The following is a 17,806-nucleotide window of genomic DNA, read 5'->3' as shown; positions in this document are numbered from 1 at the left end:
GACAGCAATAGTTCAGGGCTCAGGTCCTTGGCGGGAGCTGAGCGACAGCAATAGTTCAGGGCTCAGGTCCTTGGCGGGAGCTGAGCACACAGCAATAGTTCAGGGCTCAGGTCCATGGCGGGAGCTGAGCACACAGCAATAGTTCAGGGCTCAGGTCCTTGGCGGGAGCTGAGCACACAGCAATAGTTCAGGGCTCAGGTCCTTGGCGGGAGCTGAGCACACAGCAATAGTTCAGGGCTCAGGTCCTTGGCGGGAGCTGAGCACTCAGCAATAGTTCAGGGCTCAGGTCTATGGTGGGCGATGAGCACCAGCAATAGTTCAGGGCTCAGGTCCTTGGCGGGAGCTGAGCACAAAGCAATAGTTCAGGGCTCAGGTCCTTGGCAGGAGCTGAGCACACAGCAATAGTTCAGGGCTCAGGTCCTTGGCGGGAGCTGAGCGACAGCAATAGTTCAGGGCTCAGGTCCTTGGCGGGAGCTGAGCACACAGCAATAGTTCAGGGCTCAGGTCCTTGGCGGGAGCTGAGCACACAGCAATAGTTCAGGGCTCAGGTCCTTGGCGGGAGCTGAGCACACAGCAATAGTTCAGGGCTCAGGTCCTTGGCGGGAGCTGAGCACACAGCAATAGTTCAGGGCTCAGGTCCTTGGCGGGAGCTGAGCGACAGCAATAGTTCAGGGCTCAGGTCCTTGGCGGGAGCTGAGCACACAGCAATAGTTCAGGGCTCAGGTCCTTGGCGGGAGCTGAGCACACAGCAATAGTTCAGGGCTCAGGTCCTTGGCGGGAGCTGAGCACACAGCAATAGTTCAGGGCTCAGGTCCTTGGCGGGTCTGAGCGACAGCAATAGTTCAGGGCTCAGGTCCTTGGCGGGAGCTGAGCACACAGCAATAGTTCAGGGCTCAGGTCCTTGGCGGGAGCTGAGCACACAGCAATAGTTCAGGGCTCAGGTCCTTGGCGGGAGCTGAGCACACAGCAATGGTTCAGGGCTCAGGTCCTTGGCGGGAGCTGAGCACACAGCAATAGTTCAGGGCTCAGGTCCTTGGCGGGAGCTGAGCACACAGCAATAGTTCAGGGCTCATGTCCTTGGCGGTAGCTGAGCACACAGCAATAGTTCAGGGCTCAGGTCCTTGGCGGGAGCTGAGCACACAGCAATAGTTCAGGGCTCAGGTCCTTGGCGGGAGCTGAGCACACAGCAATAGTTCAGGGCTCAGGTCCTTGGCGGGAGCTGAGCGACAGCAATAGTTCAGGGCTCAGGTCCTTGGCGGGAGCTGAGCACACAGCAATAGTTCAGGGCTCAGGTCCTTGGCGGGAGCTGAGCACACAGCAATAGTTCAGGGCTCAGGTCCTTGGCGGGAGCTGAGCACACAGCAATAGTTCAGGACTCAGGTCCTTGGCGGGAGCTGAGCAACCAGCTGGTAGGTCCAGACTTCTGTGTCTGAGCGCTGGGGTGAGGGGGAGACTGCCACCCGTGAGTGGGGTGGCAGGGGGGACACAGGCCCACCCACTCCACTGTGTCCCAGCCCGGGGCCCTAACAGCAGCAGTTAGTCTGCTGCTGGGTCGGTGGGGTCCTGACCGCAACACACCGACATCGGCTCAACGTCTGCTGTAGCCAGACTGGGGTCAGCTACCCCCGGGCTACTTTCCATTTCCCCCTCCATGGGTACCTGCTCAGTACCGGTGTCCGGCGCTGGGTCCCACACCATGGGCTCCTCGTCGTGCTGAATTTCGTCTAGCTCAGGCTGCTCCTCAGGACGCGGGTCCGGGTTACGCTCAGGTAGCTCCTCGTTGTACCGTGCTCGGGGAAGGCTCGGCCAGTCCACTTCAGGATACCGGGCTCGGGGCAGGCTCGGTCCAGCAGGAGCTCGGTCAGGAGCGTCTGTCCTCTCCGGCCGCCGGGCTGCAACTGAGCGCTGGGCCGGGGCTTTTATACTTCCTGTCCCGCCCCTTGACTTCCGGGGGGCGGGGACAGGCGGCAATGGCTCCCCCCACTGTGGCGGCTGTTCTGGCTCCTCCCTCTCAGGTGCGGCCGGGAGCCAGACCGCCTCACTACAGGCCTGTCTACTGCAGCCAGGTGTTGACTATGTGCAGGCACATCCGGAGCCAGAGTCCATATCTGCGCCGGAGGTCAAAGCTGGGTGGTCGAAATTGCCGGTGTTGGGGAAGACCAGGAGGAGGAGGAGGCAGGGCTGGAGCGGGTGGCTGGAGGGCCTGGAGCGAGGCTAGAGAAAGGCAAGGAGAATACTGAGCCGGGGTTCAGAACCCAAATCTGGAGCCAAGAAGGGTCACACCAAAGTCATAGCCAGAGACCGGAGTCAAGAGTCCAGCCAGAGTCAACAGCGAGAAACCGGAGGGCAGGGCAGGGGGTACATGCGGGCGGGAATGTGGATGACTTACTGGAGCCTGGAGACCCCTCATCGGGGGACTCCCTTCCTAGCAATAACAGAAGGACAGCGGGATGACAAAGATGTCTCTGAGCCTGGGGTCCAAGCCAAGGGGAGCTCCAATCCAGGCTATGTGCCAGGACCCGACACCCTCCTGTTCATTTCACACTCTCAGACCCCATAGCCAGAGGGGAGAATAAAGGGGCAGAAGCGAAGGTGCCCCTGGGGGAAAGGCTCTAGGCCGGGACCCAGTCCACTTCCCAGATCTACACCCAGGATTGTGTGACCAGGCCCACAGCCCTTCCTCTGCATCTCAGTTCCCACCTGCCAGACGGGGAGGCTGCTCCCCTGCCCCAGGGTGTTCGGGGGGAGTTTCCTTCCTGGCTGGGAAGGGCTCAGATACCGGGTGGGTGGATTGGGCCCTGGCTGGGGGATGGTCGGATGGGCACAGGGTGTTACTAGTCCCCACCGCCCCAGTCCTCCTCCCTTTCCCCTGGGTCTCCCCTCACCTCCAAAGAGGGAGCCTTGAAACACAGGGCTCCCAGACCCCACGGAGGAGCTGCTGGACCCGCAGGAGAATACAGAGCTGGTGCTGTCACTGAACTCCTGCTCTGGGCTGGGAGGAGGCGCCACAAGTGCCAGGCTGGGGCTGGCGGGAGGCTTCTGAGTTGCCAGGCTGGGGCTGGCAGGAGGCTCCTCCGTGGCCAGGGTGGGGCTAGCGGGAGGCTCCTCCGTGGCCAGGGTAGTGCTGGCAGGAGGCTTCTCAGTCACCAGGATGGTGCCGGCAGGAGGCTTCTCCTGGGCCAGGGTGGTGCCGGCGGGAGGCTCTTCCGTGGCCAGGGTGGTGCCGGCGGGAGGCTCTTCCGGGGCCAGGGTGGTGCCAGCGGGAGGCTCCTCTGGGGCCAGGGTCGGGCTGGCGCAGGGCCCCTCAGCTGCCACGATGGTTGGCGGCTCCTGCTGGGCCCTGGGGCGCAGATCCTGGATCCTTGGCTTCCTGAAAAGGAAGCCCCAGAGCTGCCGTCCCCGGCTCCTGCCCTCCCCTGGCTCTCTGCTCCACGGCTGAACCCGGGGACACCTCCGTTTCGGCCCAGAAGGTGCCTCCGGGTCAGCTAGAGGAGCTGCTGTCTTCCGCCTCCTCCAGCAGGCGAAGCAGCTCCTCCCTTTCCCCTGGCCACGAGCCTCTTCCCCGCCTGCGGGGACAGAGGGGCCGCTCTCCACCTGGGCAGGTGGGCTGATGTCTTCTTCTGGCTGTGGAGCCACCTGCCCGGCCTTCCTCCTGAGCATCTGCTTGATTCGCCTCATCCTGGAAGTGAGTGGGGAGCAGCCATGAGTCTGGCTTCAAAGCAGCCTCTCATTAACAAGCCTGCCTGCTCCTCTGCCCACCTCCCCTCTGCTGAGGCAATTTCTCCTCCCGACACATCCCACCACAGGGCACAGGAACCCTTAACCTGGGGAACAAACCCTGACAAGGGACGGGCTGGGAGCCCTAGTGGTGGGATATTCCCACCACACTGGGGATGGCTCTGGAGAACTCCACTTACTTACTCTAGATCAGATGATGCTGAATGGCAGATGCTCGGGGTTGCTCCTCCCTTTACCCTCCTCGCTCTCCGCACCCAGGTGGCCGGCAACAGGTGCCGCTCAATGCCCTGCCAGCAGGGCAAGGGGTAGAAACCAGAGCTCTAAACTGGCTGTGAAAACAATACAATGCCACTAGCGGAACGCTCCTGGGACACTCCATAGCTGTACCGGGGCCACCTCCATTTGGGCCCAGAAGGTGCCTCAGGGTCAGCTAGCGGACCTGGGGGCTTCCTCCTCCTCCAGAAAGCCAGAGCTGGCAGTGCCAGCAGGACTCGATTCCCAGTCTCCCTGGCTCCAAGTGGGACCTGTTGTAGTGACTGATGGATTTGCTCCTTGTCCCCCATCCAAAGCCAATAACACATCTCTGGGTTGGCAGTCATGAGTTAGACCTTCTCGGCACCCCTCTGTCTCCCGCAGCCCTCAGCTGTTCCTTGGACTGCGGTGGCTTGGACGGTAACAGGAGTGGATATTGTTACTGGCTCACTGGGTGGTTTTAGCCAATGAGCATCTCAGTCTAGCCTCAGAGGCCCACACCCCCTGACACTACAGGTCAGGGTGGATTGATTTCATTCCAAATGTTTTGTAGTTGTATTTTTGAGTTATTTTCCTAATGAGAGATTGATTCTCATGAAATTCTTAGTGGTGGCCGATGACAGAACACGGAGCAATGGTCTCAAGTTGCACTGTGGAAGGCTTAGCTTGGCTATTAGGAAACACTAGTTCACTAGGAGGGTGGTGAAGCCCTGGAATGGGTTCCCTAGGGAGGTGGTGGAATCTCCATCCTTACAAGTTTTTAAAGGTCAGCTTGACAAAGCCCTGGCTGGGATGATGAAGTTGGGGTTGGTCCTGCCTGCAGCAGGTGGGTTGGACTAGATACCTCCTGAGGTCTGTTCCAGCCCTAGTCTTCTATGATGCTAGGAATAGGGATTCATTGAAACATGCTGACTTGCTGGTTTTGCAGGATACAGAAAAACAAAAAGGTTGACTGAACCATTTGTTTTCATTTCAAACAAACTGAGGTAAAGAAGTATCTCTAGTTCGTGCACTGAACTGATTGTTCCTGCTCATAACGTCCTTCCAGATTTTAGAAGTAGTAGCTCACACCTCCTCCTCTCTAGCCTTTATTCATATTTTACAAGGGAAAAGAAGCCTTCATCCTTTTTCAACTCCCAATCAGTTTCTTACATTTGAATGAAGTAGCTGCATCAACTGGAATGAAGAAAATATTCTTTCTGCACCCGCAGAAGAGGCTAGTGCTGCCAAAATCTGGCTGAGTGTTTCAATAACTTCTGGACCCCCAGGTGCTTAGGCAATGACTTCCAACAGTTCAGTGCTTTGACTTCCCCTGACACTTGGAAGCAAACATGGACTTCTTCATATATGTAGTTATTTAAATTACTTTAATAGGCTGGAGCAACTAGAGTCCTTAACATCACTTGTCATCATTTCAAATTTTATACTGGATAAGTTTAAAAAAGCTTTTCAATATAAATTTAAAAAACCCAGTTTAAATAAAAATAAAATCTCTTTTGTGGGGGAGGGGGGGTTAGGTTGTGAAAAAGCCACTGACTGGTCTTGCCCTTGATTTTAGAAGAACTACTTCATCTGAGAGAATCAGAAACTGCTTGTATTCTAGTCAAGGAGAGGAGGCAGCAAAATTCATCCTAGCAGTAATTTGTTGGGCCTTATTTGCTCAGTCTCAAACAAACAAGTGTGCAAAACTCTAGCTAGTCTCTTTTATGTAGGCCCAGCTAAGAGGTGGTGGGAGGGGCGGGAATGCTGTCTCCGTCCCAGATCCAGTGGCAATTGCACAGGATATTGCCACAAAACCTACATTTTACTGCCAAACTCTCTAAGCCAGTCCTCTCCTGCGCTTCCTGGTTTCTAAGTTTCAAATCCACAAAACCTTCCCCTTGACAGTCATTGCCCAGGTGGTGCAGCAGGCAGAGGAACCTGAGCAGTAACATTGTGACACCAGAGGTAACTCAGCCACCTGTCGCTCCCTGACTCCACTAACCCGGAGCGTAAACCCGAAGCCTGAGCCCTGCCTTGGGCATCGCTCCCACGGAAACCTGCAGGCTCATTTACTGACTTATGCAAATCACCTGTGGAGAGTTAGCACTGACTGGCTGAATTCATTCTCAAGTCACAATGCCCTTCAGCTTACAGCACGAATGGAAGGGGCACAGGGTGGAAATCAGGCTTTTCTGGTGGCCCGTTTTCCAATTGAGAAGAAGGGACAAGAGGGAAGCAAAATGGCCACATTTCAAACGCTCCCAGCGAGTCACAGATTAATTCCAAGCCCAGAGGAAACCACTGTCGTCTGACTTTCTCTTTCACTTCGGCCATAGAATGTGCCTCAAAAGAATTCCCATAGGAATTAGAGCAGGTTTTTAGTAAAACACCCAAGCTTGATTTTAAAAGAGGCCAGTTGTGGAAAATCCAGCACAACCCTCAGTGAATTGCTCCAAACTCTAATGTTAAAAATGCTCCTCGCCTTCTTTCCAGTGTGTATTGGTCTAGCTTCAGCTTCCAGCCATTGTCTGCTCATAACCTTTCTCTGGTAAAGGGAAGATGGAGGCTTGCTGCAGCAAGGCTCCAGGGCTCTGTGAGGTTCCCCCTGCCCCACATCCCTGTCCTGCCTGGCTGTTGGCAAGGGAGCTCTGTGAGGTCACAGACATCTCACTCATAGAATCATAGACTATCAGGGTTGGAAGGGACCTCAGGAGGTGTCTAGTCCAACCCCCTGCTCAAAGCAGGACCAATTCCCAACTAATTGTCTTTGCTCAATGGGCTGAGTTCCTGCCAAAAGCTTTTGTGAAGTCACTGCCACACCCACCTTTCCCTGGCAGGCCTGACCTCTGCCCCTGGCCAGCCCCGCTGGATGTTTGAGCTGCACCCCGGATCACCCCACTTGCTCATTATTGATTCTGGGGAGCAAGCAGGCTACCCAGTAAAACAGCAGAGTCTGTTCCGCACCCCACACTGAGTTTTTCATAGAGGCATCAGTTGTGAAACAATTCAGTCTCCTAATCTGGCCTCTATTTCACGGGCTATGAAATTTCACACTCTTAGCGCCCTATTGAGCCCATTTGCTTGTAATTCACTAAAAGGCACCTTCCCAACCAGTTATGATGGTAGGACACCAGGAAACAGAGACTCCACCTCTCCCCTGGGTAATTTCTTCCAGTGGCTAGTCTCCATCACTGTCATAATTATATTGGAAATTGACAACCTCTGATAAGGGCCCAATTTATGACAATCTTTTAAATAATTTAAATAGAAGAGAAAAAATAACATTCAGTAGAACATGTTCACTGCCAAGCTTTTCAGACAGTCGCACCACTGATGTGATAGCTAAGGCCCTGGAAGCAAAGCTAGCTGAAATGCTAACCCAGCTTCGGGCAGCAGTAGCTTCCTTGAAAGGTGCAGAAAATATTGTCTTCCTTTCAGTTTATTCAAATCGTTCAGTTCAATCGACTAGTTTGCTGAAATTCAAGAAAGCCATTGGGAATTCACGAAACAGGCAAACTTGTTTTCCTCCCTCAATCTATGGATAAAAACTAAGGGGTAGATCTACTGGTTCATCAGTCTAGAAACATGTGGAGACTAGAATGTATCATTTCAGTTCACGAACCACACATCAAATTGCCTTTGTTTAAGAAATCGGTTAGTTTGAAATGCAAAACATTTTGATACAACTTCTTTCTTATGCTTCTCTTTCTAGCTCTGGCATGGCCTTGCTGTGTGACCAAAGAGAGGTCACTTCTTTTCTCTTTCCCTCGGTATCATGGGGGATGGAGAAAATTCTCTCAGCCCTAGCAGGAGAGAGATTTGAGCAAGTCAGGCGCGTTAGGGCCCTCGTGCTCTAAAGGACAATGGGCGATTATTGTTTGGGGTAAGAATCCCGACAGATTTGTTACTTGTCCCCCAACCAAAGCCAATAACACATCTCTGTATTTTCAGTCATGAGTTAGACATTCTCAGCACCCCTCTGTCTCCCCCAGCTCTCAGGTGTTCCTTGGATTAGGGAGGCTTGGATGCTAAGAGAACTGGAATTATTTTACTGGCTTCTTGGGTGTTACAAGCCCATGAGGGTCTCAGTCTGGCCCCCAAGGCCCGCACATGAACACTAAAGATCAGGAGGGGTTGATTTCACTCAAAGTGTTTTGTATTTGCATTTTTGAATTATTTTCCTAATGAAAGATTGATTCTCATGAAATCTTAGAGCTGGCAGATGACAGAACAAGGAGCAATGCTCTCAAGTTGCAGTGTGGAAGGCTCGGATATCAGGAAAAACTTTTTCCCTAGGAGGGTGGTGATGCCTTTGAATCTGCTAGGATAGAGTCTCCTATCTTGTATCTATATCTAGAACCTATATTTTTTCTTACCTTCTACACAGATGACAACGTCTTTGAACCAAATACATGGGAATGAAAAACACACGCACTGAATGTCCTGCACACCAACGTCTCTTGGTCCTGGTGAGAGACCGCGAGCTGGAGGCTTGCTGCAGCAAGGCTACAGGGCTCTCGAGTTCCCCTGCCCTGCATCCCTGTCCTGCCTGGCTGTTGGCAAGGGAGCTCTGTGAGGTCACAGACGCCTCATCATCTTTGCCCAATAGGCTGAGTTCCTGCCAAAGGCCTTTGTGAAGTCACTGCCACACCCACCTTTCCCTGGCAGGCCTGATGTCTGCCCCTGGCCAGCCCAGCTGGATGTTTGAGCTGCACCCCAGATCACCCCACTTGCTCATTATTGATTCTGGGGAGCAAGCAGGCCACCCAGTAAAACAGCAGAGTCTGTTCCTCACTGAGCTTTTCATAGAGGTTATGAAACAATTTGATCTCCTAATCTGGCCTCTATTTCACAGGCTATGAAATTTCACACACTTTGCACCATATGAAGCCCAATTGCTTGTAAGTCACTAAAAGGCACCTTCCCAACCAGTTATGATGGTAGGACACCAGGAAACAGAGACTCCACCTCTCCCCTGGGTAATTTCTTCCAGTGGCTAGTCTCCCTCACTGTCAGAAATGTGTGGCTACGTCTCATTTGAATTTCTCGGGCTTCAGCTGGCTGTTGTTGGTTCTTGTTGTGCCTTTTTTGGCTAGATCGAATTAGCCCTGCCCCATAAAATACGATCTCCCCGTCCTGCTGGACTCCCCGGCCAGGAGAACCCAGTAGGGGCCTCCTAGCTGTTTCTCTGCCCGACTGGGGACAGGACTTCCTCTCCGTGGGGATATCAGACACACCTGCAGAGGAAATGCAGAAGTGAGCGCACTGCATCAGCCTGGCGTTGGGCTCAGGGCTTTGGCCTTGGCAGCTTCTGCTCCACTCACGTCTCTGGGTGCCCTGACTCAGAGCTTCTGGCCCCCTGTGGCTGCAGCCAGTGCTGGGGCACCGGGCTCAGGATTTCCATGCCCCTCCCCACTCCTGCCGGCGCTCTGGGTGCCTGGGCTCGGAGCTTCTGCCCGGCATCTGCAGCGGCGGCTCAGGGCTTCCCTTGCAGGTCCTTCTGGGGCTCAGGGGTCCATTTCTCTGGATGCCCCGAAAATGGTAGGAGCCGAGGTGCTCCCAAGTAGTCGGTAGGAGCTGAGGTGCTCCCAACAGCAGGGACCCACCTGCACATCTGGGAACCTCCTCTAGCTTCAGAAAGGTTGCTGGCTGCTGCCCTTGGAGCCAGGTCTGAAGGCAGTACAGAAGTGAGGGTGGCAATGCTGTGACCCCCCCCCCACAACAACCTCTGAACTCCCCCATTCTCCCAGGTTGGTGGGGACCCCCATGGTTACAATACCAGGAAATGTCAGGTGGAAACATCGAAATGATGACGTTGGTCAATTTCAAGGCCAGAGGGTTTGTAAATTAGTCAAAGTGAGCCCTGAATTTGGTAGGGACCTGGCTAATATGGAGGCCCAAGCAGGTTTGCACTCCCAGTTCTCTTGAAAGGCCATGGAGAATTACTGCTGCCTGAGAAACTTCCCAGAATAAGCTACCAGGACTGGGGGGAAACGAAGGAAACCAACGAAAGCCTGAGCTAGGATGGAGAGCATTGATCCAAGCCGAGTTTGAACCCCTCCATCTCCCACCTGCCTGCCCGTGGTGAAACAGACAGGGGGGCACTGATTTCTAGTCGTGAACTTGCTACAGGCCATGGGCTTCAGCACAAGCCGTACAGCCCATACTCTGAACTCTTGGATAAACAGCAAAGCTAGCTTTTCCGAAACCTTTCCCCCCAGTGCCCTGCATCCACTTGGGATTGTGCCCAGCAGAGGCTGGTGGAAGGGAGGGGAAGGGAGAGGAGGCCATGCAAATGTTGTGGCGTCTGCACTACCCCCCAGACACACACTACAATGCAGGGCGTAATATCCAGGACAGTAAATTATTTGGCCATAATCTACCAAATCCTCAGTGTTGAAAGTCCAATTTCTCTAGAAAACAATGGGAGGGAGGGGTTAGAGAGCTGCAGTAACCACCTGGACTTCCAGTCTCTGGCCAGGCACATCCCCCTCTGCAGAGTTTTCACTGCTATCGTCTCCAAACTGGTCCTCCTGATCTAATGTGAGGTCACATCCTGGCCTTTAGGGACATTGGCAGGATCTTCCCTGTTCTCAGCTGCAGCATCACCCTCGTTATCCTGCCTGATAAGGATCCCGCCAGGGCTCAGCTAAATGGCATGTGGCAAGACAGGCTCTTTGCTGGAGGCCCTTGGCAGCGCTCAATCGAGATCTGAATCGGACGGGCATGTGCAGCTGCATTTCCTGACTTTTTACTGGACTCCTGGACCCTCTCATGCTGCTGCTGCAAATGTTCCTTCTCGCTCAGCGCTGAGCAGCAGAATGCTCCTTGCCCTTTGGCTGAGCGACACACAGACGTCTAGTCCTGCTGCTCTGAAAGAAACCGTCTTCACAGCTTTAATCCTGGCAGATATTGATTAAAATCTTGCCGTGCTCCTCTAAGTGTATTTGTGATTGGACGTGCTTCTTGCTAGGGGGGATTTTTAGATACATGAACTGCATGAAACAGAGGGAAAGGCAAAGAGAAGCATCAACACGTCTAAGAACTTGAACAATATTTGAAGACCATATATTGGTGTCTAACGACCTCCTGCTGCCGGGAGACGCAACTGGTATTTTAATGAGACACATACCCCACCTGTGCCTGACCTGAGATTCAGCACCCTGAGGAGGAATAGCTCAGTGGTTTAAGAATTGGCCTGTTAAATCCAGGCTTCTGAGCTCAATCCTTGAGGAGGCCATCAAGGGAATTGGGGTAAAATTCTGTTTGGGGATGGGTCCTGCCTGGAGCAAGGGTTAGACTAGATACCTCCTGAGGTCCCTTCCAACCCTGCTATTCTGTCCTCTTGTGTTGGCAGAACAAATAAATCCCACCTCCAATTACCCCTTATACAATCCATTTGAGTTCAAGAAAGAGAGATCTGTCTTGCAACAAGTATTAATATTACGAGGCAAAGACTAAGGTGAGTGATCTCTTTTTCTTTCAGTTCTAATACCTGATGAAAGCTTCAAAATCCATTCTGTCGACCAAGAGAAAAGATTGTTTTTCTGCTCTCAAAGTGCTGATGCTTTTGACCCCAAAATGTTGTCTTCATTTTCTCTCACAAAATAACTTGCAGTGAAATGGGACCAACTGCCTAAACTATCCTGAACGCTGCATGTCAGAGTTTGGGAATATCAGGACAGATCATCACCTGGCGTCAGTTGTCACAGATCCATCAGCATCAGCAGAGCTTCGGTGATTTATACCAACTGAAGTGTCTGGTCCATTGTGCTGTAACGAGTTAAAAGATTTCATACGCTGTGCGTATGAAGCTGAAAATAGTCTGTTTAAAATTACCCCTTTGGATTCAAAGAATCTTGTTTAATGGAGGGTTTTTTCTTTTTTTTCCCTAAAAATGTGCTTCATTTATTTGCATATCAAACATTTTCATTTAAAATTTCCCAGAGTGGGTTTTGTGCTGGTGAAATATTCCCAGTTGACAGCCCTGGAGAGAGAAGATTGTGAAAAAAGACAGTACAGTATGGAATGGGCTTCCCCAGTGCACCATTTTCTGCCCCCATGGAAGGTCTCATGGGTTCGGGGTGGATACACACCAACAATGGAATGAAATCTCTCTTGCATAGTTGAGTTTTCTTCTTAGTTTGAAGCGGGAGAAGGAACAGGAACTTCTGGACCCACCTAGCTTCCAAGGGAACCATCTTTCTTGATGCTGTTTGACCAGCAATTCATTGTGGCCCTTTAGGTGGAGATCAGTGGGTATTCTCGAGGAAGCTGCTTTATGACTCTGCTAAAGTAATATCTTCTAAGGACAGGCTGGTCCTCCCACTGCCTCCACTCACTCACGGTAAATTATAGAGATTTGTAGCTGTAGGTTGTACAGGATGATAAGATACTGCATGTGAGCACGGGAGAGAGGGAGATGTTTTACTTAGTATTCATTGAGGTCCTTTCCTTTGGAGGTGGAAGCTTTTCCAAACTCACTTGCTGCCTCTGCTTCCCCACTGCAGAACTCCAGTTGTAGGCTGTGCAATAAGCCAGAGCAGGCATGACGGTCTCACCCATAGTTTTAATTCAGCTCTCGCTGCTTAACTTTGCTCTTCATTCATATCTCTTCAGTTAATATACAGTGAACCAGTGTGAACGTAATCTTATTGATTTCAACAAGAATGCTGGTTATTGAACTTATCAGAGTTTATTCCTACTTTGTGGTTTTAATTGACTTCTTATAAATAGCATAGCTCCGGGTTTAGTTATGGAAAGGTGCTAGAGTGCTAATATGAGGCTTAAATCTACCACTCCAAGCACCCCTCGCCATAGATCAGGTGGCTGTGGTGACACCTGGCCTTTTAGTTTCATAACAAGAAAGTTATATTTGCAATTGTTGACTTTGCATTGTTTGTGGTTGGCATTTCTAAAATGCTGACTTGGGGGCGGGGGCATTTGCAATTGTCAATTGCTTCGAAGCAAGCAGCCTTTGGAAATTCCACAATGCTCACCTCCTTCTTTTTAAAGTAATTCTTTTTCTCTGCCATTGTCATTCAGTTCACTTTCTTGAAATAGCTACAGTATTAGTGGGATTCACTTAGAGATTAAATATTTTAACTTTACTAGCAACTTTGTCTCTTTCTACCTGAAAATGATTCTTGAATTAATTTCTTTTATATCCCACATTACATCACAGTTAGGAGGGAACACGGCATTTGAAAGTGTTCTGGATATTGCTTTGTTACAACAAGGTAAGAGTTGATGATGTTTTAGGAGCAGTTCTGAAACCTGGAAATGATAACGGATATAATAATATATTAATATTCCTTTTGGTGGAAAAAATCCTTTATTTTTCAGTTGTCTGTTTAATATAATGTTTTTTTCTCTTGATGTTTTCTGATGGGTTCCTATTATGGTGAAACATGATTAGTCCCAACAGGACAATTGAAACGTGTGTGTGTGTGTGTGTGTGTGTGTGTGTGTGTGTGTGTGTGTGTGTGTGTGTGCGCGCTCACATGCGTTTTAATTTTTCACATTGATAAGATAAAGAATTGTAGAAATCTAGTACCAAAATAGCCACCTTACTAGGAAATGGGGCTTCCAGATGAGTATGACTTTATGCTTCCATTTCCATATGGAAATTTTGATTCCTATCTTTGGTGTTTCTTAGTCTCATGGAGAAATGCAAGAACTTTGTTACTGGTGACCTTGTTCATAACCATAGATGGGCAAATCTGAAAAAAACTAGGAGCTGTAATAAAAAGCAGCGAAAGAAGACCAGTTTGCGCAGAAGATGCATATCTCAGGGAAATGACTGAATATTCATGCAAATATATTGTTCACCATGTTTTTATTTGCAAGACTTTAACCCAAAATGATCTGAAAGTATTAAAGAATCCTGTGGCACCTTATAGACTAACAGACGTTTTGCAGCATGAGCTTTCGTGGGTGAATACCCACTTACGTCTGTTAGTCTATAAGGTGCCACAGGATTCTTTGCTGCTTTTACAGAACCAGACTAACACGGCTACCCCTCTGATACTCAAAGTATTAAAGTGCTTGAATGAAAAGTCCACCAGCTATTCCAGTTTATAGCTACTCAGGATCTGGCTCCATAACTTTACCTTTAAAGAGATTTCAGGTAGGAGCCCACGTAGAGAGATGGTTGGGTGGGCCTGGCTGCATTTTGCATTGGCTGAGTTGGCCAGTGGACTGGTCATGCAATTTTGTTATGGATGTTGTTTCATTAATGATCTGGAGGATGGCGTGGACTGCACTCTCAGCAAGTTTGCAGATGACAATAAACTGGGAGGAGTGGTAGATACGCTGGAGGGTAGGGATAGGATACAGAGGGACCTAGACAAATTAGAGGATTGGGCCAAAAGAAACCTGATGAGGTTCAACAAGGACAAGTGCAGAGTCCTGCACTTAGCACGGAAGAATCCCATTCACTGTTACAGACTAGGGACCGAATGGCTAGGAAGCAGTTCTGCAGAAAAGGACCTAGGGGTTACAGTGGACGAGAAGCTGGATATGAGTCAGCAGTGTGCCCTTGTTGCCAAGAAGGCTAATGGCATTTTGGACTATATAAGTAGGGGCATTGCCAGCAGATGGAGGGATGTGATCATTCCCCTCTATTCGACATTGGTGAGGCCTCATCTGGAGACTGTCCAGTTTGGGGCCCCACACTACAAGAAGAATGTGGAAAAATTGGAAAGAGTCCAGCGGAGGGCAACCAAAATGATTAGGGGGCTGGAGCACATGACTTATGAGGAGAGGCTGAGGGAACTGGGATTGTTTAGTCTGCAGAAGAGAAGAATGAGGGGGGATTTGATAGCTGCTTCCAACTACCTGAAGGGAGGTTCCAAAGAGGATGGAGCTCGGCTGTTCTCAGTGGTGGCAGATGACAGAACAAGGAGCAATGGTCTCAAGTTGCAGTGGGGGAGGTTTAGGTTGGATATTAGGAAACACTATTTCACTAGAAGGATGGTGAAGCACTGGACTGGGTTCCCTAGGGAGGTGGTGGAATCTCCATCCTTAGAGGTTTTTAAGGTCAGGCTTGACAAAGCCCTGGCTGGGATGATTTAGTTGGGTTTGGTCCTGCTTTGAGCAGGGGGTTGGACTAGATACCTCCTGAGGTCCCTTCCAACCCTGATATTCTAGGATTCTACTAATCAATTAAAGGCAGGTAAAGCTGTCACAAACATCTTGGGATTTTAGACCCTGCTTTCAATTTCCTGATTTCAGTGTATTCAAAATCTCATACTGAATAGTTCAGAAAAAGAGGACGTGCTTTTTCCTCTCTTAGTTCATGTACATTTATAATTCGGTGTGAACTTTACTAATCTCTTTGCCTTGAAGATCTCCTGCATTAGGGAGTGCAGAAGGTTCAAATACACTGAGTGTTACCTTGCCTTGCTTCTCACTCTGCTAGCTGGAAAGATGATTAAATCTGATATTAACAAACAGCCTTACCCAGAGCGCACTGAAATCAATGGAAAAACTCCCCTTGGCGTCAATCTGTTTTGGATCAGACCCCCTACAGTGAGTGGGAACACTACGTTCCTAGGAGATAGATGAAAATTCCCCTCCTCCCACAAAAACAAACAAATCTCTTTTGCATTGAACTTTTCCATGGAAATGTCAGTGTTTTTACAACAAATAAAATAAAATAAAATCACAATAATCAATACAAATATTGTTATTCAGGAGTCCTAGCAATGTAGGGTGGAAGGGACCTCATGGAGTCAAGTCAGGCTCCCCATGCTGGGGCAAGACCAAGTAACACTAAGGAAAGATCCCGATGGGTGTTTCTCTGACCTGTTTTCAAACACCTTCAGCACTGAGCGGTCCACATGCTGATCTGTCCAGCTGAAGCGCCTCAGGCTTCCATTCTCCTTTATAGGCCAGTCTTGTTGGTTCGACTACATCTCCCAGTTGCTCCATTTCAAAACCAAAATACTTCAGATTTCAGCCAAAATAGACCAGCCCCAAAATAGTTTGGATTTGGGGTTTTATTCATAAAAGCTCAACACTTTCCAAGGGGACAGGTGGGAATTTTGACCAGCTCGACATAAAAAGCTTCTCTTAACAGGGAGGGTAATTAACTCTTGGGATGATTTACCAAGGGTCGTGGTGGATACTCAGTTTACGGACGATTTTTAATTCAAGATTGGATGATTGTTTAAAAGACATGCTCTACTTTACAATGAAAACTATTGGAAAAAAATTAGGACCTGTGTTATACCAGCAATTGGACTAGACTGGGGGGGTTGAATTTATCGTCTGCGAACACCGTGGGATCCACAGACTGTATCTAAGGGCTCCTCCAGAGGTGGTTGTTACCATAGCACAAGGCTTGTCAACCTGTGGGCCATGGATTCCTAGGGCTCCACAGATTGTGTCTACAATTTCCACCTCCATTCAAAATTTTGGATTCATCCACAAATGAGAAAAAAATCCACTGGTCTAGATAATCAAAATGGGCTTTGGAATCTCTGACGAAATTGAATTTCCGTTGTTTCGGCATCTCTTAAGAGAGAACACGAGTCTCCACTGTACATCAGATTGATTGTTGTGGTACCCATTGCTTCTATCCCCTCCTCTGCCTCTTCTTTGGCACAGAGCACAGTGACAGGAGAAATGGCTCCCGGAAACTGCACCAGAGTGACTGGCTTCATTTTCCGGGGAATCACTGACAGTCTAAAGCTGCAAAACATCCTCTTTGTGTTCTTCTTTGCCATTTATTTCTGCAGGCTGGTGGGGAATGTCGGGATGATTGTGCTGATTAGCGTTGACTCCCAACTCCACAGCTCCATGTACTTTTTCCTCAGCAACTTGTCCCTCTTAGATGTTGTCTCCTCCTCTGTGATTGCCCCCAAGGCGATGCTCAGTTCCCTAGTGACAAGTAAAGACATTTCTTTCCCTGGGTGTGTGGTTCAGTTTTCCTCTTCTCCTTCTGTGCCAACAATGAGCTTTGCCTCCTGGCTGTGACGGCCTACGATCGCTTTGTGGCCATCTGCCACCCATTGCTTTATTATGTCATCCTGTCCAAGAAAGTCTGCTTCCAGGTGGTGGCTGGCTCTTCCCTAAGCACCTGTGTCAATGTATTCAGTCTGTCCTTTGGCCACTCCAATGTCCTCGATCATTTCTTCTGCAATATTCGCCCACTCCAAGAAATCTCCTGCTCTGACTTTCGTATCAATAAGCGAGTGCATTTCATCTTTGCAGCCATAGAAACAATAGGCACCATTTTCACCATCCTCATCTCCTACACTTACATCATCTTTGCTATCCTGAGGATCCGCTCCACGGCAGGAAGGCACAAAGCCTTCTCCACCTGCACCTCCCACCTGACTGTCGTTTCCTTCTTATATGGGACCCTGATCTTTACATATTTACGACCCTCATCTGGCAGCTCAGTGGACTGGGAGAAAATGGTGGCCGTGTCCGATACCCTTGTGATCCCCCTGCTGAACCCCCTGATCTACAGCCTGAGGAACAAGGAGGTGAAGGACACCCTGAGGAGGACAATACACCAGAAAATTATTCCTCGCTGTATGTAAATATGGGGACTGGTTTTTCTGATCAGTCCTGGAGTGCAGATATGAGCTAGTTCTCACTCATTAAGTCATTATGCAGAAATTTCTGCATATCATCATATGATTTACAGGAGAAAACAATATGGAAATGGAACTTGAGCCTCATAATGAAGGAAGGCACCATGTCCCTTGAAAAACAGTGTCCAGTAACTGTGTTACAGCTTCTCCTTTATGCACTGATATGTGATTTCTGCAATATAGACACCTCCCCCTGCTTGTTCCACTACCTTCTGAACTACGTTGCT

The 17,806-nt window shown here is 49.8% G+C and overlaps 1 protein-coding gene across 1 annotated transcript; it reads left to right on the top strand.

Annotated features, from left to right (window-relative positions):
* The first annotated feature begins 3,610 nt into the window (after nt 1-3,610).
* Nucleotides 3,611-17,525, top strand: LOC120392757 (olfactory receptor 1009-like). Its single transcript, XM_039517492.1, has 2 exons — nt 3,611-3,685; nt 16,935-17,525. Exons 1-2 carry the CDS (start codon nt 3,611-3,613, stop codon nt 17,523-17,525), a joined length of 666 nt encoding a protein of 221 aa, XP_039373426.1.
* Nucleotides 17,526-17,806: the final 281 nt, after the last annotated feature.

The sequence above is a fragment of the Mauremys reevesii genome, unplaced genomic scaffold, assembly GCF_016161935.1.
Source record: "Mauremys reevesii isolate NIE-2019 unplaced genomic scaffold, ASM1616193v1 Contig113, whole genome shotgun sequence".
NCBI classification, from domain to species: domain Eukaryota; kingdom Metazoa; phylum Chordata; order Testudines; family Geoemydidae; genus Mauremys; species Mauremys reevesii.
Note: the sequence above shows the minus strand (reverse complement) of the source record. Positions and strands in the feature narration are given on the sequence as shown.